Raw genomic sequence first — 22,043 nt, 5'->3', positions numbered from 1 at the left:
GAAGGGACAATCGTGGCATTTTTGCCAGTAGGGAAGTTCAGTCTGGAGAAGAGAAGGTCTAGGGAGGATGTGAGGCTGTTTCTAGAATGCTGAGTGCTGTTCCAGGGGGTCGGGAGGCATGCAGTGCTGTGGGGTCCAGAGGGCAGGGCTGGGCTCTAGGACTCCATCTAGGGAAGGCCTGTCCACCAGGTGGAGGGCCCTCATGGGGACTAGCTGGCCTCAGACACTGGAGGTATTAGGAAAGACTGTGTGAGCCTTGTTGGGAAAGACATGGCAGGGACGCAAGTGCTTCTGAGATCACAACAATGGACCCTGTATTGAATCTAGCCCATGCCTGGTTGACCTGGCCCAACTCCAGGGGTTTTCATTCAGCCTTTGCAGTGAGCTGTCTAGGTCTCCAGCGCCCTGTCTACCAACAGATCTGCAAGTGTTTGCAATCAAGAACCCATACTCTTTTGAGTCACAGATTTCTTCCTGTGGAAGCTCATCAGTTACTCTGCTTTTCTCTGCTAACATTGGCTTTTTGAATCAGCTTTCTTCCAGGTGAGCTGGTGTTGTCTGAACTGCAGATGGGCAAGCCCTGCTCAGATAAGCAAGTCCCTGTGCACTGGTCCAGGGACTTGGCTGAGACATGCTGGGTCCTCAGGGCAACGTGGATGGAAGCTAGATGGAGAGGTAGCAAGCTGGATTAGTCAGGGTGTGCTAGCTGCTGTAACAAGCAGCCCCAGTGATTAACACGATGCAGTTTCTCTCTGACTCATGCAGTGGTCCAGTATGGGTCTTCCTAGCCAGGTGCTTCCTGGGCAACTCTCCTGTAAGCAGTGCTGCAGGGACCCAGGTTCCTTCCATCATGTGGCATCATGTGGTATACTCCCCTCCCCATGACCAGGATAGGCAGAGGGGACAAGAGAATTTGGAGGATTACACTTGGGAGACCTCTGCCCTCCTTTGGCCAGAACTCAGTCACTTGGCTGCTTCTGTCTGCAGGGGAAGCTGGGAGATGTAGCCACCATGTGCCTGCGGGAAGAGGAACAGGCTGTGAACATTGGATCCAGTGGAAACCGGCCATAGCAGCACTGCTCACTTTGTAGTGCGCAGACCCGAGAGTGAAGCAGGCTCTCATGGACTGGCTGAGGGGCCCTGGGCAAGTCTCCTCCCCTCGCTGGGCTCCAGAGTTCCCACCTGTAAAATGGGCACAGTGACACTCCCCACCTTGCAGGGTCATGTGAGCCTTTGATGAGGTAATCCAGGGGAAGCACAAAGCTGTGGATTGGCTAAGTGATAACCATGGCTGGTATATAGACAGAGCCCAGTGTTCTTTCTGGTCTAGCAGGCAGAGCAGGCCCATGGGTGTCTGCAGGAACTGGAGAGGTTCTGGAAGCTTCTTCCTCACCCAACCAGAGGCAGACCTCATGGGCCACAGGAAAGCGGGTGCTCAAGTCTGGGCAGGGAAGGTGGCTTTGGTGTTATCAGAGGGTTTGCAGCTCTGATGGCTCTGTCTTTCTGAGCCCAGCAGCTCCCCTGAGACCAGCCACCACCTCTGTGGCTAAAGCTGCTGCAGCGGCACCCCTGGGGCGTCTGTGGGATTTGGGGCCCCTGTAGTGCTGAGGCCTCTCTTGGACCTCATCAGTCATGCCTGCCAGCCAGCCCACCAGGGGTGCATGCGGTGCCACGCAAAACTCAAGTGGGTTCTGGGCTTGGTGTGGAACCCGCTGCTGGCCCCTCCGCCCATCCACGGGGATGCAGGGGGCACAGGGCGGCCCTTTGCACTTGCTCACCAGCAGGCGCCCGCCGTCCCTTCTGTCTGGTTTCGTTTCCTCCATGGAGACAGAGCCCTGGGCCTGCCTCCACCTTGCGCGTGTTCTTGGAACCCTCCCGCAGCTTTGACCCTTCCCATCCCACACGGTGTTTGAGTTAAAATTCTGAGCTCTGGGCTGTGTGGTGTGTCAGAGGAAGCATCCTGATCCCATGCCTCTGACCCAGCACATCGCATATTTCAAGGGGTTCCCTGCAGCCCCAGAGTCCCCGCCGTTCCCTCCCTTCTCCCAAGAGATTGCACAGAGGTCTGATGGCCTGAGAGACCCGAATTCCAGTCCTGGCTCTGCCTCCTGTTAGCTGTGTGGTCTTGGGAAATCACTTCCCCTCTCTAAGCCCAGGTTTTCCCATCTGTCAAATGGGGCTAATAGCATGGCCTGGGTTGTTGGGTCAAGGTAATGGATGTAGACTACGTAACCCGGTGCCCAGCTTCTAGGAAGCCCCATTCACTGGCAGTCTTTAGGCAACATGGCCATTCATGGCGTGTGTGGTATAGAGGGGTGGGGTGCAGTGGGTGTGCATCCCAGAGCCACAGGCCCAGCGTCTCTGTCTGTCCACTGGGCACTGGGACAGCCACCTGCAGTCCTGGCCTCTGCCTCCCATCACACTGTCTCTCTGCTGAACGACCATTGTGGCCTCTCACTGGTCTCCCTGTCTCTGCTTTGGCCTCCCCCAGTCCGGGGGGATCTTGGTGAAGGTCGGAGCGCAGGGAAGTGGGGTGCGTGCAGTTCAAAGCGGAGCGCTCTGGATTTCGAAGCCTGCACGTGACCCTCCGTCCCACTTCCTTTACTCTTTCACGTTCCAGAGATCGGGTTCTCTTCCACCACAGCCGAGGACAGGCGGCCCAGCGGTGCGAGAGCCTCGGGTCCTCTCTCTTGCTGCACGCCCCAAATCCCTTGATCGGTGAGGGGTGACTCTTGGCCCAGAGTCCCATAGGACTGGCCCGAGTGGCCTTTGGCAAGCACGTGCTCTCTGTCCCTCGTGAGATAAGACACCCAGATAAAGGGTCTTGCCGTGGAAGGTGCCTCTCTCCCTTCCTGCTGTCCTCGTGGTTTCTGTTTCCCTGGGTCCACGGGAATGTCAGCCTGAGGAGCCGGTTTGGGAGTGGTGAAACTTTCCCCGTATGTGGCAATGACTCCTGCTGTCCTAAATAAACAACGGTGGCACAAGCCACACATAACCTCTCCCAGATCAGGAACCTGACGCCAGAGTGAAGCTGGTCCCTTCCTGGGTCTGGCTGAAGATTCAGAAAGAAATGTCCAAGACTTCTCATCAGTCACACAGCTGTCTGGGGGCGACACCAAGTCACACTCATCTCACAGTGGAAGGGGCCCAGCCTGATCTTCAGGCGTGCTTGGTGTAGGCAGCGGAGGACTTTAAGTGACTAAATTGAGCTATCAGCATTTAGGAGTCTCAAGGTCTCACATAGGAAGCTTGGGGTTCTGACCTCACTGGGGAAGTCAGAGGCCATTGCATCGGGGCTGGGACAGGCCGCTGGAAGGAGCCCAGGTTCTGCCGTGGTCCACACGCCTGGTCTCCTGGGGAGGTTTGAGCTTGTGCCCATCTAGTCCAGCCTCCTCTGGTTACAGAAGGGAAACTGAGGCACAGAGGAGTCTTGGTCCAGTCCTGGAGAGTTGGACGTGGAGCTCAGGCTTCCAGAGCTTCTAGGGGGGCAGCGCTTTGTCTTCCTCTGAGACCCTGGAGGAATGGGACAGGCTGTGGGTTTGGATCTCCCTAGCTTGCTATTTGAGCATATTTTCCCCAGGAGGAATCACACCTGCAGCTCTCGCCGTGGCTGCAGCCTTCGGCAGGGCACCTGGAGTTGACTGCTGAGGGAGGCGTGGTGGTGGCCAGGGCCCACGTTGTCCTGGGGAGGAATCCCTGGGTCTGCTTTCCTGAGACCACTTTTCCCACCACTGTCCAGCTCGTGAAGGGACCTTCCCAGCACACACCGCTCAGCTGAGGGTGGCTGTTCTTGGGGGTCCGTTATTAAGCACCATGTTTTCAAAGTGTTGTAGTTGCTATTTCCTGGAGGCAAGACTCAGAAAGAAGATTCCTCCCCCCATAATCTCTCTCTCTACCTCCCACCCCCATGAGAAAGTACTAGTAAAATAATGAGGAAGAGGAGAGGGAGACAGAGAGAGAGAGTCCTGCTGCCCCCACGCCTGGGCCTCTTAGAGTCTCCTGTCAACCTCATAATTTAGATTCACCTCAACAGACAGGCGTTGACGGGGCTGTCCAGGGCAGGGCGTAAGTGGTCTTCTGGCCAACAGGCTCTCCAAGGCCAGTGTGGACCCTGAGCCGGGGTTGTCTGGGCTGTCCCTGTCCAGGGGCTGCAGATGTTCACATCAGGGAGGGCTGTTGGCGTCACCTGCTCTATAGGAAGAACACCAGTTTTTGGTGCTTGTGTGTGCCCGGCACTGGGGTGCGCTCCAACGTGGTCGCTTTGCTTAACCCCTAAGGGGCAAATCCCATCAGAGTACCTTCACTATCCATGTCTACTCTCAGGGAAACTGAGGCTCAGAGTTGTCAAGTAACCCGCCCAAGGTCACACAGCCAGCGAGTAGCCAAATGGGGATCCAGTGTGCCCATCTGCAAATTCTGTGCTCTCTCTGCTCTATGGTGTGGCTTCCAGAAACATCCAGTTGTGCCAAGTCAGGGCTGAACCCCCACAGAGCAGTAGGGGATGTGTTTGTTTCAGAGCGATGAGGACGTGGAAGCTGGCTGTGGAAGGTCTCGAGGGGAAGGGAGCGGGGAAAGTGGGGCCATCTGGGGGCCTGGTGCGACGGCATGAATGCGCATCCAGCCCTCACTTGCCTTCAGTCATGGCTAGAGCCTGGATTTGGAGAGTTCTGTGTGTCCTGAGGGGAGTTCTGGCACTGCTTTCACCTTGAGGGTGGCGTTAAGGGTCACTGTCCCCAGTGTGGGGTGTGTGGAGCATTACTAGGAGCCTCTTGTAAGGAAGAGCAAGTCCTTTCCTAGAGGGCTCTGAGCCACTGAATGCAGCTGTTTGTCACCCCACCCTAAATGTAACCTGAGTGTGGGCTTGGGGCCTGGCCCGCGCTGTGGGGCCCCAGGAAGGAGTGCGGTCCCTCTCTGGCCTCCTGCCCCCTGCTCCACTCCCATCCACTTCCGGGCTTCAGCTGGAGCAGAATGGGACCGAGTACCAGAGTGGGACAAGAGGAGATGGAGGCAGGGGTGGGAAGGGCAGGGGGAGGGGAAGAGAGGGGGAGGGGCCGAGGAGCTGGATGTGTGCCTGTGACCTGCCTCTGACAGTAGTGATCACACATCATGCAGGGGGCAGAGGGAAGGGTTGAGAGGATCAGGCACTCCCCCAGCGGTCTGCTTCGAGGGCTCTCAGGGGGAAGCAGGTCCCTGCACACCCAGGCCCATGCACCTGTCAGCTCTGGGTCCTCAGTATGCAGCCCGTCCAGCCATGGCTTCGCCCAGGCCATGGAGAATGCCCTTGTTTTACACAGTGTCCCTGGGAAGGTCACTGGAACTAAGCAGAACTGATTTGTTTTCATTTATTGAAAGATGGGGGATCCATATTTTATACCTGGAAGGCCCGGTCATGGCTCGGCCTTCTCAGAGACATCTGGCCCCAGGGCAGCATGTGGTGCTGGTGATCTCTGCATGTAAGGGGCAGACAGAGGGAGGTTTGGCTGAAGGTGAGGGTCACATAAGAGCCAGCATCCGCTATTCATATAATATTCACGGAGCCCTGTTCTCTGCAGGACTGTGTCCTGGCTGACGGGAATACAGCAGGGCCCACTGAGGCTAAATCCCTGCCTGCCTGGAGCTGCAGTTGCACCAGCTGAACAAGTAGTCAGCAGTGTGCCAATGTCCGGAGGGCCACGGAGACAGAGATAAGCCTGGGGGTGGGGAGGGGTGTCTGGGGACCGAGAAGACCTCCCAGGGAGGTGACTTTTGGGTGAAGTTCTGAAGGGCAGGTGTGAGCCCCAGAGAGGGCTAAGAGGACCAAGCCTGGGCAGAGGGAAAGGCCAAGCAATGGCCCTGGGGTGGGAACTGGAAGGATGGGGTGGCTGGAGAGGAAGGAGCCGGGGGAGGGCCGGGGGCGGCGCTGGAGGTTGTTAAGGACGTCTGCTTTCACACTGAGTGAGGGGCACTCGCTGCAGGTTCTGACCTGAGCCCGACTCACACTCCATCAGGGGCGCTCTTGCTGCTGTGATGGAGGGGGGAGGGGAGGGGGAGGGGAGGGGGAGGGGACCCCAGTGAGGTGCCCCGCACTAGTCCCGCTGAGCCGGGGAGCTGGCTCACTAAGTGCTCCCACTAACGTGACTAATTTTCACAGTAGCCGTGCTGCTGGGGGGCAGTCAGGGTTGGGTGGCCATTTTACAGATGAGGAAACTGAGGCTGAGAAAGGAGAATAGAAGGGCTTTTGTGGGTGTGGCAGAGTCGGGATTGACCAGCCCTGACTTTTGACTTTCTACAAAACAGCCCAGGTAGATGAGCGTGCGTGAGAGTGTGTGTGCACAGTGACACGCCTACACACACACCCGTGCCCAGAGCTCTAGGCAGGAAGGATTGCCTGTGAGGGAACGAATGGCGGGGGCTGAGCAGACGACTTCCCGGGTGCCGCTCTGTCCCTACCCACCCCCGTGGACACTTTGGCTGGGGACTCACAGCAGCTGGGTGTCCTGGCGCCCTGCTATCTCTGTCTTGAGGCCTCAGCACATCTAAAAGGAATGTGATGAGGGAAAGGATAAGAAAACAGCAGCAGAGGGTGTTAAGGTGCTTTGTAAGTCAATGGGCCGTATCAGACCTGGAAATCATAGTGTCTTAAGAGGAAGATATGCAAAAGTGTAACACTGAAAACACATTTTAAGCAGTGAGCTAGAAAAACAAGAAAGTCAGCTGTCTAATGGGAAGATGTGACCCTCAAATCCCCTGCCCCACTCTGTGCATGCGTATCAGTCTTGCAAGGACCCCGGAGGTGCGGATTGCCTCATTTAGGAATGAGGAAATTGAGGCCACAGCCACTGAGTGGTGGAGGCAGGACTTGAACTCGGGCCTCTTGGGAGCAGAGAGTACAAGGATCGAGAGCACAGTCTCCGGAGCCTGCTGCCTCCTGGCTCCATCTTCTACTGGCTGTGTGGCCTTGGGCAAGTTACTTCACCTCTCTGGTCTCAGTGTCCACCTCTGTGGAATAATCTAAGAGTAGCTTCTTCCTCATGGTGGCTGTGGAAGGCCATGAGTGAAGCCGACAGAGCTCTTGGAGCACTGCCCAGCAGGCAAGGGACCCCAGCCAGGTGACCGTGGTCATTGTCCTTGACTCACATGTGCTTGGGGAGCTTTTCCAGGCATGCTCCTCACTGGAAGGGAGATTATTTGAATGTCATCCCTGGAGATAAAAGAGAAAGTCAAGGGAGAAAGAGAGAAGGTACAGTGTGGGTTTTCCCCAGTGTGTCTTTCGTGGGCTCACACATTCCTGCTTTTGGAAGGTGGCAGTCCACACTGACCGCTCTTCCAGATTTGCCAGGGGAGCCCTGAGTTTGTATGTACTTATATCTGGTCAAAGTTTCTACCAATACGTCATCTCTAAGAAAAGTCTCAAGCAAACAAAAGTCAAATAATCAAACCCTTCTCCCTGCCCACCCCCCAAAACTTTTACGCCCTGGACTGGAAGAGAAAGACTGAGGGTCACCATTTGGAGGTTTTCTGGCGCATCCCAGGCCTCTAGCTTATGATGGCATCTGCAGGAACCCGGCAGGTGTCTGGCAGAAGGTGCGGGCATCTGTCCACCTGGGGCGGCAGGGCAGAACCCTCTGGCCCATCGCAGGCCGGGCGCATCTCCTCCGTGCGGCCACGTCGCCGCCTCTGGGAGCTCCGTGCTCAGTGTCTGTCTTGATTTCCCATTCTCGCTGGGGTGGGTTTCCCCTCTTGCAGTGGGGCAGTCACAGGGCTGCCTTGCTGGCCTTGTCCCTCTCCTGAAAAGCCTTTTCCAGGCCCTGGACGGAGCAGCCATTCCACCGCTTGGATGGATTTGTTCATCCTAAACGGAGCTGCTGATGTCACACAGTGTCCCCTCCCTCACTCCTCCTGCCTCTGCCATTAGCCCCGAAGGCTGCTGATGGTGGCTGAGTGTCTACCATGGTCTGGGTGCCCAGTGCTGGACACCAGGGGATAGGAGGTGTGTGATACCTGCCCCGGGCTCCATGGCTTTGTGCAGGATGAACAATAGTACGCAAGAGTGGAGGGGTCAGGTGGGCCACCTGTGCCCAGGAGAGGGGTGTGTGCTCTGCTCAGGACCAGGTCCCAGCCAGCCCCAGGGGCAGAGCTGGACCTGTGGGGTCATCTCCAGGTGTGCTCCAGGACACAGTCATCATGGACAAACGGCACCTGGGGATGCATTCAGTCAGTGGGTCAGTGGGAGAAGCTGGCACCCAGGTGGTGGGTGGGGGTGGGTAAAGGGAAGGGGCAGGTGGAGAGACCCCACCCTGACTGCCCACTGCAGGTAGCTTTGGGTTGGGGAAGGTGGGTGACCCCAGGGCCAAAGAGCCAAGAATAGTGTCTTAGCTCTGTGTAGGTGGGTCACCTGGGAGACACAGCATTCATCCTGGCCTCTAGCAGGCTGGCCTCGTGTGACCAGTGATGTCTCCAGGGAAGTTTCAGGTTAGGGAAGCTGTGACATGTCACATACAACTGTCAGCAAGTGTCCCCCTAGACTCACAGCCAGGCCAGAGGACGAACTGCAGCTTCATCCTTCCAGAGGACTTTGTCAGGTGGGGACACCTACAGCAGACCGAGAACCTCTAGGGCCATTCCTGGAGGGGGGTGGCCTTCAGGGGATGTCTCAGTAGACAGTGAGTCCAACAAGCTCAAGGCTTCTGTGTTTGGGGATCTGACATGGAGCTGCCTTCCTACGGCCTTGTAGTGGGTCAGTGTGATCCCCAGCCCACTGCCGTCCTCGTCGGGCCCAGGTCTGCCCAGCCAGAGACTCAGGCCAAGCACGCCTGTGTTCCTAGGGCAATGGAGTGGGCCGGGATGTTTACCTGAGAGCTCAGGTGTGGCCACTGGGAAGGAGAGTTCATCTAAATGGGCCACACCACCCAGCCTCACGTGAAGTGGTGGCTTCTGCCACAGGGATGCATGTGCGCCCCACCAGTGTCTGAGCACCTACTGTACACAGGCCCCCTGCTGTGCATGAGGACACAGCGGGCATCATGCCCAGTGGCTGTCCCTGAGGGGCTCACAGTGTGCGGGGGCAACACAGCGTGAGAGGAAACCTCAGTGGGGCCTGAGCAGGATGTGAGCCTCCGGAGGCCCCCTGAAGGGGACACCTAGTAGGGTGGGGGCTGCTGCAGCGGCTCTGGCACCATGGCCCTCCACGAGGATAAAAACACAGCAAACACCTTTGCTGAAGGCTCGCAGTTTATACAGCTCTCGCACAGCCAGACTCCTGGGAACCCCCGCCCTGGCCTCCCGAGATGGGTCTTGCTGGTCCCAGCAGCCCGATGGATGCTGGTCTCTGGGGGAAGGATCTCTAGGACGTTGTCTTGAATTATCTGAACATCCCAGTGAGGCCGGCGTGATCATCCCCATTCTACAGATTAGAAAGCTGAGGCTCCAACGGGCAGAGGGACTTGCTCACATCTCATGGCTCCCATCCGTCCTTGTGGCTACACGCACCCCAGGTGGCCTCTCCAGGGCCCCTCTGGGCTGTCCCCCTGGGGCTTTTGCCCGACATGTTTTGCTCTCCTGATTTTGATCACACCCCAAGACTTTTGTTCTGCTCGTGACCAGGGTGGCTGAGAGTCTGGGGTGCCAGGAGAGGGTCCCCATGGTGGACATCGGAAGACTGCTCTGAAACCAAGCACCACTTGGAGAATATGGCCAAAGCCCCAGACTCCTCCCCAGGAGTGTCCAGAGACACTCGCATGTCAACGCACCTTGGGAAGCCACCTCCAGTGACCCAGGTTGAGGAGCTCTGGCCTGAGCGAGCCATGGTGGCTTGGGTGAGACCCAGCCCCACGCCCTGTGCTGTTAACAGGAGGGATCAGCCCCACTAGCAACGTTCATCCAGCAAGGGGCAGATGGGGGCACCTGAGGCACTGCCAGGCTGCCCCAGACCGTCAGCGCCATCGCAGCGTGGGAGACTATGGGGCAGTCTTGTCTGGGTTGGGTGTGCGGTGCATCTCAGTCTGTCCCAGCCTGTTAAACACATTGGCGAGGGCAAAGCCTGTGGCACAGTTGTTAAGATGGAGCTCTTTGGGATCAGAAATATCTGGCATTCAGTTTCAGGCCTGCTCCTTTTCAGCCTCAGCTTCTCATCTGTGAAATGGGGATGGGGACAGCACCCACCTCAAGGTACCCGTGGGATACAGGAGCCTCCTGGGCCAGCACTATCGGGTGCTGGATACCTGGTGGCTGCGCTCATGCGTGGTCTCCGGGGTGGAAGGGCGTCTCTTTCCACACACGGCGTTGGCAGTGCTCCACAGCATTGCACAGCTCGGCGGCCTCCTGGCTCTTGCACCAGAAGCTGGGACCTATGACACACTGGTCGGTGCCCAGCAGCGGGGTCCTGGGGGCGTGGCAGGCCCCCACCTTCTTGCATACGGCTATGGGGTCCATCATGTCCATGAGGCTCTCGATGAGCACGGGCTCGTACTCGGTGACAAAGCGGTTGCACTGCACCATGTAGGGCAGTGGCAGGATTCTGCAGCCACTCTTAAAGGCCATCAGGATGTCCCGCTTGGTGCTCTTGCTCTCCAGGTTGCGGGAGGACACGCTGAGCAGCCTCTTGCACCCGTTGCAGAAGCTGCCCTGGTTCTCTTCGTCCATCAATAGGGGCAGGGCGGTGGCATAAGCCCCATGGACTGCCCGGGTCCGCCTCCGGCTGCTGCATAGTCGGATGGTCGTGCACACTCTTTCTGGGGTGACTTTGGCCACCAGCTGCATCAAGGAGGGGCTGTAGGTGTCCACTAAGGTGATGCACTGATGGAGGATGGAAGCAGGCATTATTGAACACACCCGCTCCAGGGCCTGGATGATGAGGACCTCGGAGCTGTTGGACAGAAGCCACTGATCCAGCTGCTTGACCACGTCCATGCACACCTCGCAGGTCAGGCTGGCCGTCATCTGAACCTCGCTCTGTTTCCTTGGCAACACCGGCTCCAGGGAGGGGACCCTGTCCACAGCAACCACGGGAGCCAGGTGGGCAGGTCCCCTCAGATCCTCGCAGAAGCCCCCCTTGCCGCAGATCTCCTGCGGGGGGAGAAGCCTCAGTGTTTGCTCAGCAGGGGCGAAAAACTGGCGGATATAGTTCTTGCAGAGGAGAGCCAGGCCGGTGCCCAAGGACTCACACTGCTCCTGGATGTTCACCTCTGCCAAGGTCAAGTTGGACTGAAGAGCATCCTGGAGCCGGGAGACGAGCCTAACACAGTCGAGGCACACGGCACCCCCAGGCATCTGGGGAGGGTGGAAGCTGAGAGGCCCCTTGGCCATGAATGGAGCCACTGCCTCGGCCACATCCTCCTTGGAGGTTGGCCCCGGGATAGCCAGGTGCCTCTGCAGTGGCTCGCAGAGGGTGAGCGCAGTGCACACCTGAGCTGGGCCACTGCCTGGGGCTCCAGCGAGCATGTTCAGGACGACTGAGCTGTGGGCGTCCACCATCCACCTGCATCTGGCTGAAGACTCCTCGCTGGGAAGCCACATGCAGGTCTTCAGCACCAAAGCCAGGATGTTAGACTCTGTGGCATTGGGGTTCAGCCCATAGCCAGCTGCCGCCACCACATCCTGGCATACATCACAGGGCAGGGACTTGGCAGGGGTCTTGCTCCAGATGGCCCTTTGGCAGTGCCCCACAGCCCCGCATAGTATTGCTGCCTGCAGGTCCTGACACCACACCTCGGATCCCTTTGCACACTCCTGGGGGCCCGAGGTGGGGCTGGCCGTGGCGGCCCCCAGGAGGCTGGGCAGGAGAAGCAGAGCACACAGCATGCTGCCCAGGGACTTGCTGGCTCCAGTGCACCCAGCAGCCTGGCTGCTGCTATAAACCCAGCTCCCCTGCCTGGCCCCGGGCAGGTGCAGCAGGGCGCCCCGCCCCTGGCCACTCCTGCAGCCTGACTCACGCCCCGCCCGGGTGTTCCCTACACAAGTCTCCCTGGCTTTTGTCTCTTTACCCTGGCACTTGAGTACCCCCTGCCCAGAATGTCATCCTTCCCTCTTCTCCTTTGGATAAATTCTTACTCCTTTTTCAAAACCTAGCTTGAATATGAACAAAGCTTAGCTCCCAGGCCCCTTTCCCTGGGAAGCCCTCCTGGCCCCTGGGCTGGTCACTGTCCTTCCTGGCTGCAGTGCCATCTGGAGTACCCTTCCCATCACTCACTGTCCTGTCCCAACTTGTTTCTGCAGCCCGGGTCCCCTCCTGGAATATGAGACCCCTGGGAGGTGCATAAAAGCGTTTTATCCTTTATTTGCCAAAAGATTAAGTGAACCGAATGACTGGCCAACTCCTGAGGCTGCACAGCTGTCTGTCCACGTTCTGGTCCTGGCTCTGGCACTCATTAGTTGTGCTGTTTGGGGAGCTGGTCTTGAGCTTCACGTCTTCATCTGTGAAATGAGAGAGCCCATTGACAACACAGCTGTGTATGTGAAAGCTGCGGGCAAACCAAGGTCCTGAGCCCAGTTTCTTCATTCTGGAAACTTCTACCAAAGGCCAAGTGTGGGCTGGTCCCTAGCAGACATGCACTCAGTGTCTGTTGAAAGTATACATACACAAAAGGGGTTTGTTTCATTCCTGTGCCTTTTGTTATCTCATCTTTTTTTCTTCCTTAGTTTTTAAAACTGTTCTTAGGCAGGCCAGTCAGTGCTGGGCAGATACACACAGGTGTCTTGAGTTGTCTCCTGGTCATTGCATGGAGAATTCCGGAGCCAGCCTCGCCTTTGCCCCAGTTGCAACAGCTCACCACCCCCACTGGACTCTCCCAGGGAGTGGGCAGTTCAGGGGGCCTGAGGTTCGGGGCTTCCCTGGGGCCTCCTGTGCCCCCGGTGGGTGTGAGCCTTGCAAGTGGGTGTCCTCAGCAAAGACTCCTGGAATCTGGATACTCGGTAGGAACACTGTTCCCTGGCTACGTGGGTCAGGCATCCCGGCCTGAAATTGCAACAGCCTCCTTTGAGGAATGTAGAAAGAGTGCATCCCTCCCTGCTGGGGTGCTGGGGCTGGGAAGAGAATAAGGAAAAGAGCATTTACTGAGCTCTTTAAATGACTTCCAAGGACTGTGGTTCCTTGGGACCAGAGGAGGGGACAGTCTTAGGGAAGAGGTGAGACGGGTGCTCTCAGCAGCAGGGACGGCAGCTAGCTGGCCTGTCGAGGTCTTACACAGAGGTGGGGCTGAAGACGTGGGTGTCCTTATCTAGGCTTGGCTCAGGCAGGCGCACGGTGATTCATTTCAGCAGGCTGGTCATGTGCCTGCTGCTCATTCAGTCCATCACCTGATGTTTATAGAGCGCCCACTTGCACCCTACAAGGACTTTGGGCACAGCTGAAGCAGACAGAGGCTGCTGCCCCACGGTGTGGTATGGTTCGTGCCAGGGCCCAGCCAGGCCACCCTTTGGCCTCCTGCTCGTCCCTCACGGGTCCAGCCCCTGCATCACTTCCTTGGTCTCCTTCCACGGATGCTGTACTTCCCAGAGGCCTGGAGTATTTGTCTCGGCTTTTCATCCCTTGGGTCCAGCTCAATGCCCCACTTATTAAGTGCTTCTTTGGCTCAACATTATTCTTGTAAGATTCATCCATGCTGCCGTGAATTGCTGCAGAGTGGACATTCTCATGCCTGGGTATGATTCCACCGGGTGGACTGGATTCCACTGGGTGAATTCTACTGGGTCAATACACCACACTCTATCGATCTGCTTTGCCCATGATAGGCATTTGGGTCATTTCCAGTTTGGGGTTAGTATGGATGCTGCTGCTCTGAACATTTCTGTGTATGTCTTAGGAGGCACATGTCTTCCCATTGCTGTTGGATTTATATCACGGAGCAGAATTGCTGGGGCGTAGTGTGCATGTGTTGAGTAGATACTGCCAGACAGTGTTCCAAAGTGACTGGACCAGTTCCCACTCCCCTTAGCAGCATTTTAGGAATTCTGTTTGCTCCACATCTGTTTTGTTTGGGGAGGGTGGGGTGTTTTCCAGCACCAACAACCAGTTCTCTGTGGATGCCGACTGGGTGTCCTACAATTCAGTTCAATTCTGACACTAACTACCTGGAATTAGTGCAGACCCCACAGGTTAGGGGCTCAGTGCCACAAGACGGCCCCCACTGCAGATGCCAGTCGCAAGCCCCAGGTTTTTTACCCATACTTCTGACGAGTAGTTATAAATTGGGGGTTCCCTTTCTCCTCGGGTTTCATAATTTGCTAGAATGGCTCACAGAGCTCAGGAAGGCCATTTCCTTGTGTTTACCAGTTTATTATAAAAGATGGAACTCAGGCACCACCAAATGGAAGAGATGCACAGGGCAAAGTATAGGGACGGGACCGCAGAGCTTCTGTGCCTTCTCTGTGTGTGTCACCTCCCAAAACCTCCGTGCGTTCGCCAACCTGGAAGCTCAGATCCCATTTTTCAAGGGTTGTTACAGAGCCTCATCTCCAGCACCTCCCACCCCTTCCTGGAGCTAGTGGGTGGGGCTGCAAGTTCCAGTCCTCTCATTGCTTGGTCTTTCTGGTGACCACCCCCATCCTGAGGTCACCTAGGGGCCCCAACCTAAGTCATCTCAGGAGTGTAAACTCAGGTGTGGTCAAAGGGGTTCATTGTGAATAACAAAAGACACTCCTGTCACTCAGGAAATTCCAAGGGCTTTAGGAACTCTGTGCCAGGTACTGAGGACAAGACCAAATATATTTCTTACTATACCACGAGGAGATTATGTTTTATTTTGACATAATTTCTAGTTTAGAGGACAGTGGCAAAACAGTACAAGGAACTCTGAGTGCCCTTGACCCAGATACGTTTTTCCTGTTTGCTTCACCCTTCTCCCTGCTCTCCCCCCTGCTGCTTTCCTCTCTTCTGTCTGTCCCCCCATCTGTCTGTCTGCCTATCCATCCATCTATCCGCACACATATATATTTGCATATAGTTTTTTCGTAACCTCTTAAGAGTAGATAGAGACATTGCATCCTTTACCCAGTTACTTCCGCGTGTGTTTCCTAAGGACAAGGACATGCTCTCACATAATCACAGTGTGTTTGATCAAAATCAAAATCGCTGCAGTACTGTCCCCTAACTGTGCCACAGCCGAGCCCATGCTCAACTGGTGGGGCCCATGCCACCCCACGCTGGCGTTTTATTTTCCAGGCCCACTAGGAGCCAGGCTCACAGGGTGCACTTACTGGTCACGGCACCTTCGTCCCCTTCCTCTGGAGCGTTTACGACCTCTCTTTGTCTTCTGTGACACTGGAGTCCAGGCCGGTGGTTCTGTAGAATGTGCCTCCGTTTGGGTCCACCCGGGTGCTTGCTCGTGACTGATCCAGGTTGTGCCTCGGGCGGGAGCCCCTCCGAGTGGCTCTGTGTCTTCTCAGAACCTCATGCTGGAGTCACGTGCTGTACCCCTGTGCGGTGATCTTTGATCACCTGCTGAAGATCTGCCAGTTTCCTCCTCTGTAAAGTCACTACTTTTCTCTTGTGGCTAAGGAGTAATATTTAGAAAGGTATTTTGAGGGTATGTAAATATTCTGCCCCTCATTAAGCGTTCAGCCACTCTTTTGAGCATTCACACATGTCTTCTAGCCCCACCTTCCTTCTTCTGTAGTTATTAGTTTGCATTCTGCTGTAAAAAAGTGTTTCCTTCCCCGCCCTCCCTCCCTGTCTCTCTATTCTCTTTCTTTCTTGAAATAAAGACTCGTGAATTTTTATTTTATTTTACTTATTATTTTTGATTTCGTTTAATAGGTTATAACCCACTACAAAAACAATCATTCATTGTTTTTGATGCTTAAATTGTTCCAGATGTGATCTGCGGCACCCCTTCGAGCTGTTCTGTGTCTCTCTGACATGTGCCGTCATTCTTTGAGCACCTCTGTGTTTTCTGGCACAAGAATTGTTCCAGGCTTGGGCTGGCCAGTTGGCTCACTTGGGACAGTGTGGTGCTGGTAACACCAAGGTCAAGGGTGCATGTCCATCCCCATACTAGCCAGCTTCAAAAAAAAAAGAAAAAAAAAAAAGGACTGTTTCAGGCACATCTTGCGTGTTCCTTGAACCAGCCTGTCCTCCAAGGAAAATGATATTTAGAGACCAAGATCTGGACATTGCATGTGCTCATGGCCACCATGCTGCCATGACTTCTAGGCCCTCTCAGTGAGCAGAGAGTGAAAACCCCACCTCTTATTGACAGGGGGTACAGGAGGAAGGGAGGAGGCAGGATGTTTGCAAGTAGCAATGTGGAAACATAGGTCCACAGATATAGAAACAGATGTGTGTATACACAGATGCACACACGTCCATGTACGTATTCATCCATCTGTCCGTCATCATCAGACCACAAGTTCACACCGATACTTCCAGCACCTCAGAGCACATTCCAGCCTCTCCCTTTCCATATCTCTAACCTGCCGGCCAACAACGAGAAGCCTGGCTCTTCTCATCTGTAATATGTTTACCATTTGCCAAACCCTAAAATATAAAAAAGTGGTTTTAGAAATGCTGCTTCATATCACTGTGAAAAGCAAAACCTACTGAGTAGTTTCCGTATTTGTATACATTTCCTTTATTCTGTTGAGATAAAATACACACATCTTAACTGTGCAATTCAGTGACTTTTGGCAAACACACACACTTGTGTAAAGCACGCCACGGTCAAGAGGCAGAACGGTCCCTGTGCCCCTTCCCAGTTGCTCGTCAGTGAGAGCAAACGCTTTTCTGATTTTTCCCACCGTAGAGTAATTTCCCTGTTCCCGAAACTCATCCTGGAGGAACTGAACAGTCGGTCCTCCCTTCTGTCTGCTTCTGTCACTCGACATTACCAGATCCGTCAGTGTTGCTCCCCGTAGTGTACATTGTGTATTCCCCTTGCTGGGGTGTGAGCGCTCCGTCGTGTGGTTGGTATTCATCCACTGTGGGTTGGCACTGGGTAATTTCCAGCTGGGGTTATTCAAACACTGCTGCTGTGGGCATTCGTAGTGACGTGGCACGGTCAACACAAGGTGTGGTTCTGCTGGGCGTGTGTCCAGGGGAGGGCTGCCTCGCTGGGCGTGGGGTTTGCGTGTGCAGAACGGATCCCTCCAACACTTCTCTAAAGTGGCTGCACCAGCCACTGTCACCCCAACAGGGTGGCCAGTGCCTGTCGCCCCATGGCTCTGATTTCAACCCTTCAGAAAAGGCAGAAAGTGATATAACAAACGTTCATCCACCACCCACAGTTTAACTAACGGTAGCATTTGCTGTATTTTTCTTTTTAATAAATTCCATTTGTGGGCTGGCTGGTTAGCTCGTTTGGCTGGAGGGCAGTATTATAACACAAAGGTCAGATCCTAGCCACAAAAGAAAAAAAAAAAAATTCCACTTGTTTCAAAGAGTTATCTGAAAATTGTTTACTTTTTCTCCCAAGTCAAGACAGGCCTGGCCACGTGGATTGACAGAGGGTGGAGGCGGCTGCTGGTGGGTGTGGGCCTGGCCTGCAGCCTGGGGCCGGGGAGGAGGGAGCAGGAGACCATCTTTAAGAGAGAATCAGGAAGGCTCTGACACTGAGCGAGGGACACAGAATGCTCATCTCCTGTTTCCCAAGGCCACACAGTCCTTGAGGCCCCTGTGCCCTGCAGAAGGGGAAGAGATTGCTGTTTGCTGGCGTTCCTCCCACACTGGGTCTGGGGAGGTCAGGGTGACAGAGCCCCCTGCTTCCAGCCCAGCCCAGTGGGGCTTGCCCAGCCTGTGCTCCAGAATGTCAGAGCACAGCCAGCACCCCTTTATCAGTCCTTCAGTCCCCTCCCCGTGAGCCGTGCCCACACATTCCCTATGCACTTCCAGGCTGCCTCTCTGCCCTTCCTGGGTCTTCTGGGTGACACTCTTGTCCTCTGCCTGGGGCCCACCTTTATTGCCGGCCACCTGGGGTCCCCAGGTGGGACTCACTTGATCACTCATTTCACACCAATTTCCAGGCCCCTGCTGTGAGCTAGACGCTCAATGGGGAAAAAGACGAGGAGTGGACATGTAGGTGGGGTGACAGACCACGGATGAGTGAACACAAAGTGACCACCCTATTGCCAGGTGGAGATGAGATCTATGGAGAAAGACAGCGGGGGAAGGGGGAAGCATGCTGGGCTGCAGCACGCTTGGCCCCTCCGGGATGGTGGTGAAGCGCAGTACCAGGACAAGGGGCATCTCCAGGGAAAAGCACCCAGGAGGGGGCACACGAGGGCAGAGGCCCTGAGGTGGGCGTGTGTTGCCATCTGTAGCGAGGAGGCCGGGGTGCGAAGTGTGAGGCCGGATGACCCTCCCTAGTCACTAGGCCCGCTCAGTGCTGTCATTCGCTGCTTCTGAGAAGGCAGAGGTAGCATTTAGCCCACACCATCTTTGCAATGTCTTGGAAGAGATGGCACCCCAGGTGAAGGGCATGCGCAGGCACGGTCAGGGATTCCTGCTGGAGAACACCACCCTACCACAGAGCCCCGGGGAGGTCCTGCATGGCGTGGGCAAGGCCAAGGCCTGGGCCCAGCACTGAGGCCGGCGCTGGGCTTGGCAGAGCTGGCAGCAAGTGGGGCAGCCTGGGCAAGGGGAGGGTTGCCAGGGATCTGAGTAGGAGGCCGTGACTCATACCTGAGCCAGCAGGTGTGGGTTTGTATGTGGGCTGGCAAAGTTAAGGGGCAAGGGTGATGGGATTCTTGCTCCAATGAGGAGAAAGCCATCCAGTGAGCGTCCTTTATCAGAACATCTGAGTCAGAGGTTTGTGGGACCAGATTGCACCAAGAGCCGGACCTGCAAGTCGGCTGATTCCAGGTCACCATTTACCCTCCTGCTCTTGAACCAGGTCGGCATATCAGGTCACCTCCCCTCATGCACTCCAGGCACTAGAAGCCCCTTCTTGAGATTGTCAAGGTGCAGAAGGCCAGGGTCAGCGGGGGCAGAGTGATGAGAGACCACAGAAGCCAAGAAGCTTAGGTGTTGAGACTCAGGACTTTGGGCCTCCAGAGCTACGGACCTTCCATCCAGGGATCTCAGCACTTGTGCTGCAGTGCAGGATGCCAACACTGGTTGTCTCCCATGTGCCAGCACCTGGGGCTGGTCCTGAGCTCCCTTCCTCCTGGATCCAGAGTTCCTCCTAGCATACTTGAGAGCTCCCTGCAGGTGGTTCCCACAGGCCACTGCCCCATGCGGGGGCTGCCGGCCTGCCTGGGCCAGGCCACAGCTGCAGGCCAATCTTAACAAAACAAGCTCCATTTGGCCCACCCACCCCCACCCCCAAAAGCACCTTGAGCAAACTGGGAGAGCCTCACCAACAGGAAAAGTGGGTTGTCTCGTTCCTACAGGCAGGGGAGAAGGCTGGTGAGATGCGCAGAGGGAACACGAGCAGGCCATGAGAGCCTGAGCTGGCACCTGGGTTTTTTTGCTTTATTTTCATGCACATATTCAGCAATTGTTTACTGAGCACCTACTGTGTGCCGAGTGCTGTTGTAGGCACTGAGGATGTTTGAGTTAAAACAGACAGAAACTGCCCCCTGCGCTCCTGGAACTGACGTTCTAGGGAGGAAGCAGAAATTAAACAACAAACATAAAAGTTGTCACATGGAAGAGAGAGCTGAGTGACGTGGAAAAGTTAGGTAGGCAGTAAGGTTGGGTCAGGTGCGTGTGTGGTCAGGGAGAGCCTCGGTGATTCAATATTTGAGTGAAGACTTGGAGAAGGTGTGCGAGGGAGGCAGGTGGGTGTCCAGGGGTGCTCCAAGCAGAGAGGCCAGCCTGTGCCAAGGTCCCATGGCAACTGGGTGTGGGGATAGCAAGGAGGCCGGGGGACTTGAGCAGAGTGATTGGGGGAGGAGCTGAGGGCAGAGACACCGCACGGTGAGGACTCTGGCTGTGCCTCTGAGGGACATGGGGAGCTACTGCAAGGTTTTGAGCAGAGGACTGACATGATCTTGAGGTGTGCAGGGCTGGACACGTCGGGATGCACGGGACCCAGGTGGGCCCAGAAGTGCCCGGCTGCTTTTCCTGGTTGGAATTGCCCTGTATGAGGCCTGTCCACAGGCAGGCACTGGCCCTGAGGGTGGCAGGACACGCTGCCCAGACAGCCTGTGTGTGTCACCTCGCAGGAAAAGCATGCCTCGCCCAGGGCCCACAGTTCACGCCTCCTTTCTTTCCTTTATTCTTTTCTTCCTCCCTTCCCCCTTCCATCTCTCTCTCCTTCCCTCTCTTTCTTGAGCTGAAAGTCATTGAAAGCGGCCACACTGGGGGTTGGAGCGATGGCGGTGGAGGCAGGAGGCAGGAGGCAGGGGAGTGTCTGCTGTGCACGGGGAGCTGCAGGGAGGCGGGTGCTCAGCAGGCCCTGCTCCCCTCCGTGCACCGCCACTGCGGGTGACTTCAGCCCTCTGCCCAGCCCCCACACCACCTCGCAGTGGCTCCCGCAGCATCAGGTGAGCAGGTGGCTTCACGACCAAGGAGAAAAGACCCCCCCGCCCTCCTCTCCATGAGTCATTGTGTTGGTTTCCCAGGGCTGCTTGTGACAAGTCGCATAGACCGGGCAGCTTACACAACAGAAGTGTATTGTTTCTCCGTTGTGGAGGCTGGAAGTCTGAGGTCATGGTGTGGGCAGGGCTGGTTCCTGCTGAGGCTGAGAGCAAGAGTCTGTCCCAGGCTCCCTCCGGTTTCTGGTGGTGGCCGGCAACCCCTGACACTCCTTGCTTTGTGGGAACATCGCCCCAGCGTCTGCTGCTATTGTCACTTGGCGAGTCCCTGTGCACGTGTCTGTTTCCAAATTCCCCTTCTTATGAGGACACCAGTCATGCTCCAGTCTGTTAAGACCTCATCTTAACTAATTACCTCTGCAATGACGCTATTTCCAAATAAGGTCACATTCTGAGGTAGTGAGGGTTAGGTCTTCAGTGTATGAATTTTGGGGGACACAATTCTGCCCATGAAGTCATCATCATTGTGATTATTTAGGGTATGTGCTAGGGTTGCTGTAGGATTGTTCTGATCAACTCAGAATGCTGGGGACCCTGATCAGGGGTCCCTCCCTCAGCCGGCCTTCCCTGAACCCTCAGGAGGGACTGTTCCCTTCCCCTGCCCTCCAGCTTGGCACCGAGCAGCCCTGTTGCAATGATGTTAGCCTCCTTCGAGGAGGTGTGGCATCCAGGCCCACAGGAGGTGCCCGTGAGTACAGGGGCCATGCCAACTTTGCACCCTGTGCCTGGCACCTGAGGGGTGTGCCCTGGTGTTAGCGTGGACTGTGCCAGGTGTTGTGTACTAGGGACCACCAATGGCAGTTGCACATGCCGTGTAAGGGGCAAACACAGGACATGGAGATCAGAGCTGTGTCCTTCCTGAAGAAGCCACCGAGCCACTTTTAATGCCAAGTCTACAGTGTGGGCATTTCCCATTGGGGAAACTGAGGCACAACCTAGGTGGTGACAGCTAATTGCAGGGCTAAGGTTTCCCCAAGCTTCAGCCAGGCTGTCTTCATGGCCTGGCCAGCTCCTTGCCCTGCTGAGCTGAGATGCTGCCAGGGCCAGCCCTCCCCAGTGCGGAGGAGCTTGGCCAAGCCTGTTCTGCCTTTAGGACATGTACTTTTCTCAGTTATAAAAGAGCGTCCTAGAAGGACCCCTTACCTCATAAGGGGGTTGTGGGGGTCATCTGTGATAGCGGTTAAGTGTCATCCTCTCGACTCCCCGTGAAGAGGTTGCCAGGATGCAGAGGTGAAGGGTGAGAGCGGATCACATCGTCTTGTGTCCTGAGCTTGGGCGAGCTGACTTTTGCCCCCATGCCTTGTCTTTTCTGCAAAGAGAGGACCCTAGTGGAGCCTCATAAGGGTTGGAAGGATGGCGCCCATCATCCCCACTTTACAGATGGGGACACTGAGACTGAGGGAAACTCAGAGCCAGGATTTAGACCCATGCCTACTGACTTAGAGTCTACCCCTTAACCACAGCCCGGGGTCCATCTACACTCAGCTGCCCTTTATTCCCGACGGGCTGGCGTTTTAGGCAGGATCTTGCACGCTCTGATTGAAGCCCTTTCTGCACCCGAGTGCTGTGTAACTGCTAAGTGCTGAGCAGATGTC

The 22,043-nt window shown here is 55.9% G+C and overlaps 2 protein-coding genes across 3 annotated transcripts in view; one reads left to right on the top strand and one right to left on the bottom strand.

The window, feature by feature from the left end:
- Positions 1 to 22,043, top strand: part of SORCS2 (sortilin related VPS10 domain containing receptor 2) — a 502,479-nt gene that overhangs the window by 206,246 nt on the left and 274,190 nt on the right. The window lies entirely within an intron of this gene.
- Positions 9,209 to 11,808, bottom strand: PSAPL1 (prosaposin like 1). Its single transcript, XM_063108609.1, has one exon. The coding sequence runs from the start codon at positions 11,776 to 11,778 to the stop codon at positions 10,213 to 10,215; it is 1,566 nt and encodes a 521-aa protein (XP_062964679.1). The 5' UTR covers positions 11,779 to 11,808; the 3' UTR covers positions 9,209 to 10,212.

The sequence above is a fragment of the Cynocephalus volans genome, chromosome 9 (assembly GCF_027409185.1).
Source record: "Cynocephalus volans isolate mCynVol1 chromosome 9, mCynVol1.pri, whole genome shotgun sequence".
Lineage (NCBI taxonomy): Eukaryota > Metazoa > Chordata > Mammalia > Dermoptera > Cynocephalidae > Cynocephalus > Cynocephalus volans.
Note: the sequence above shows the minus strand (reverse complement) of the source record. Positions and strands in the feature narration are given on the sequence as shown.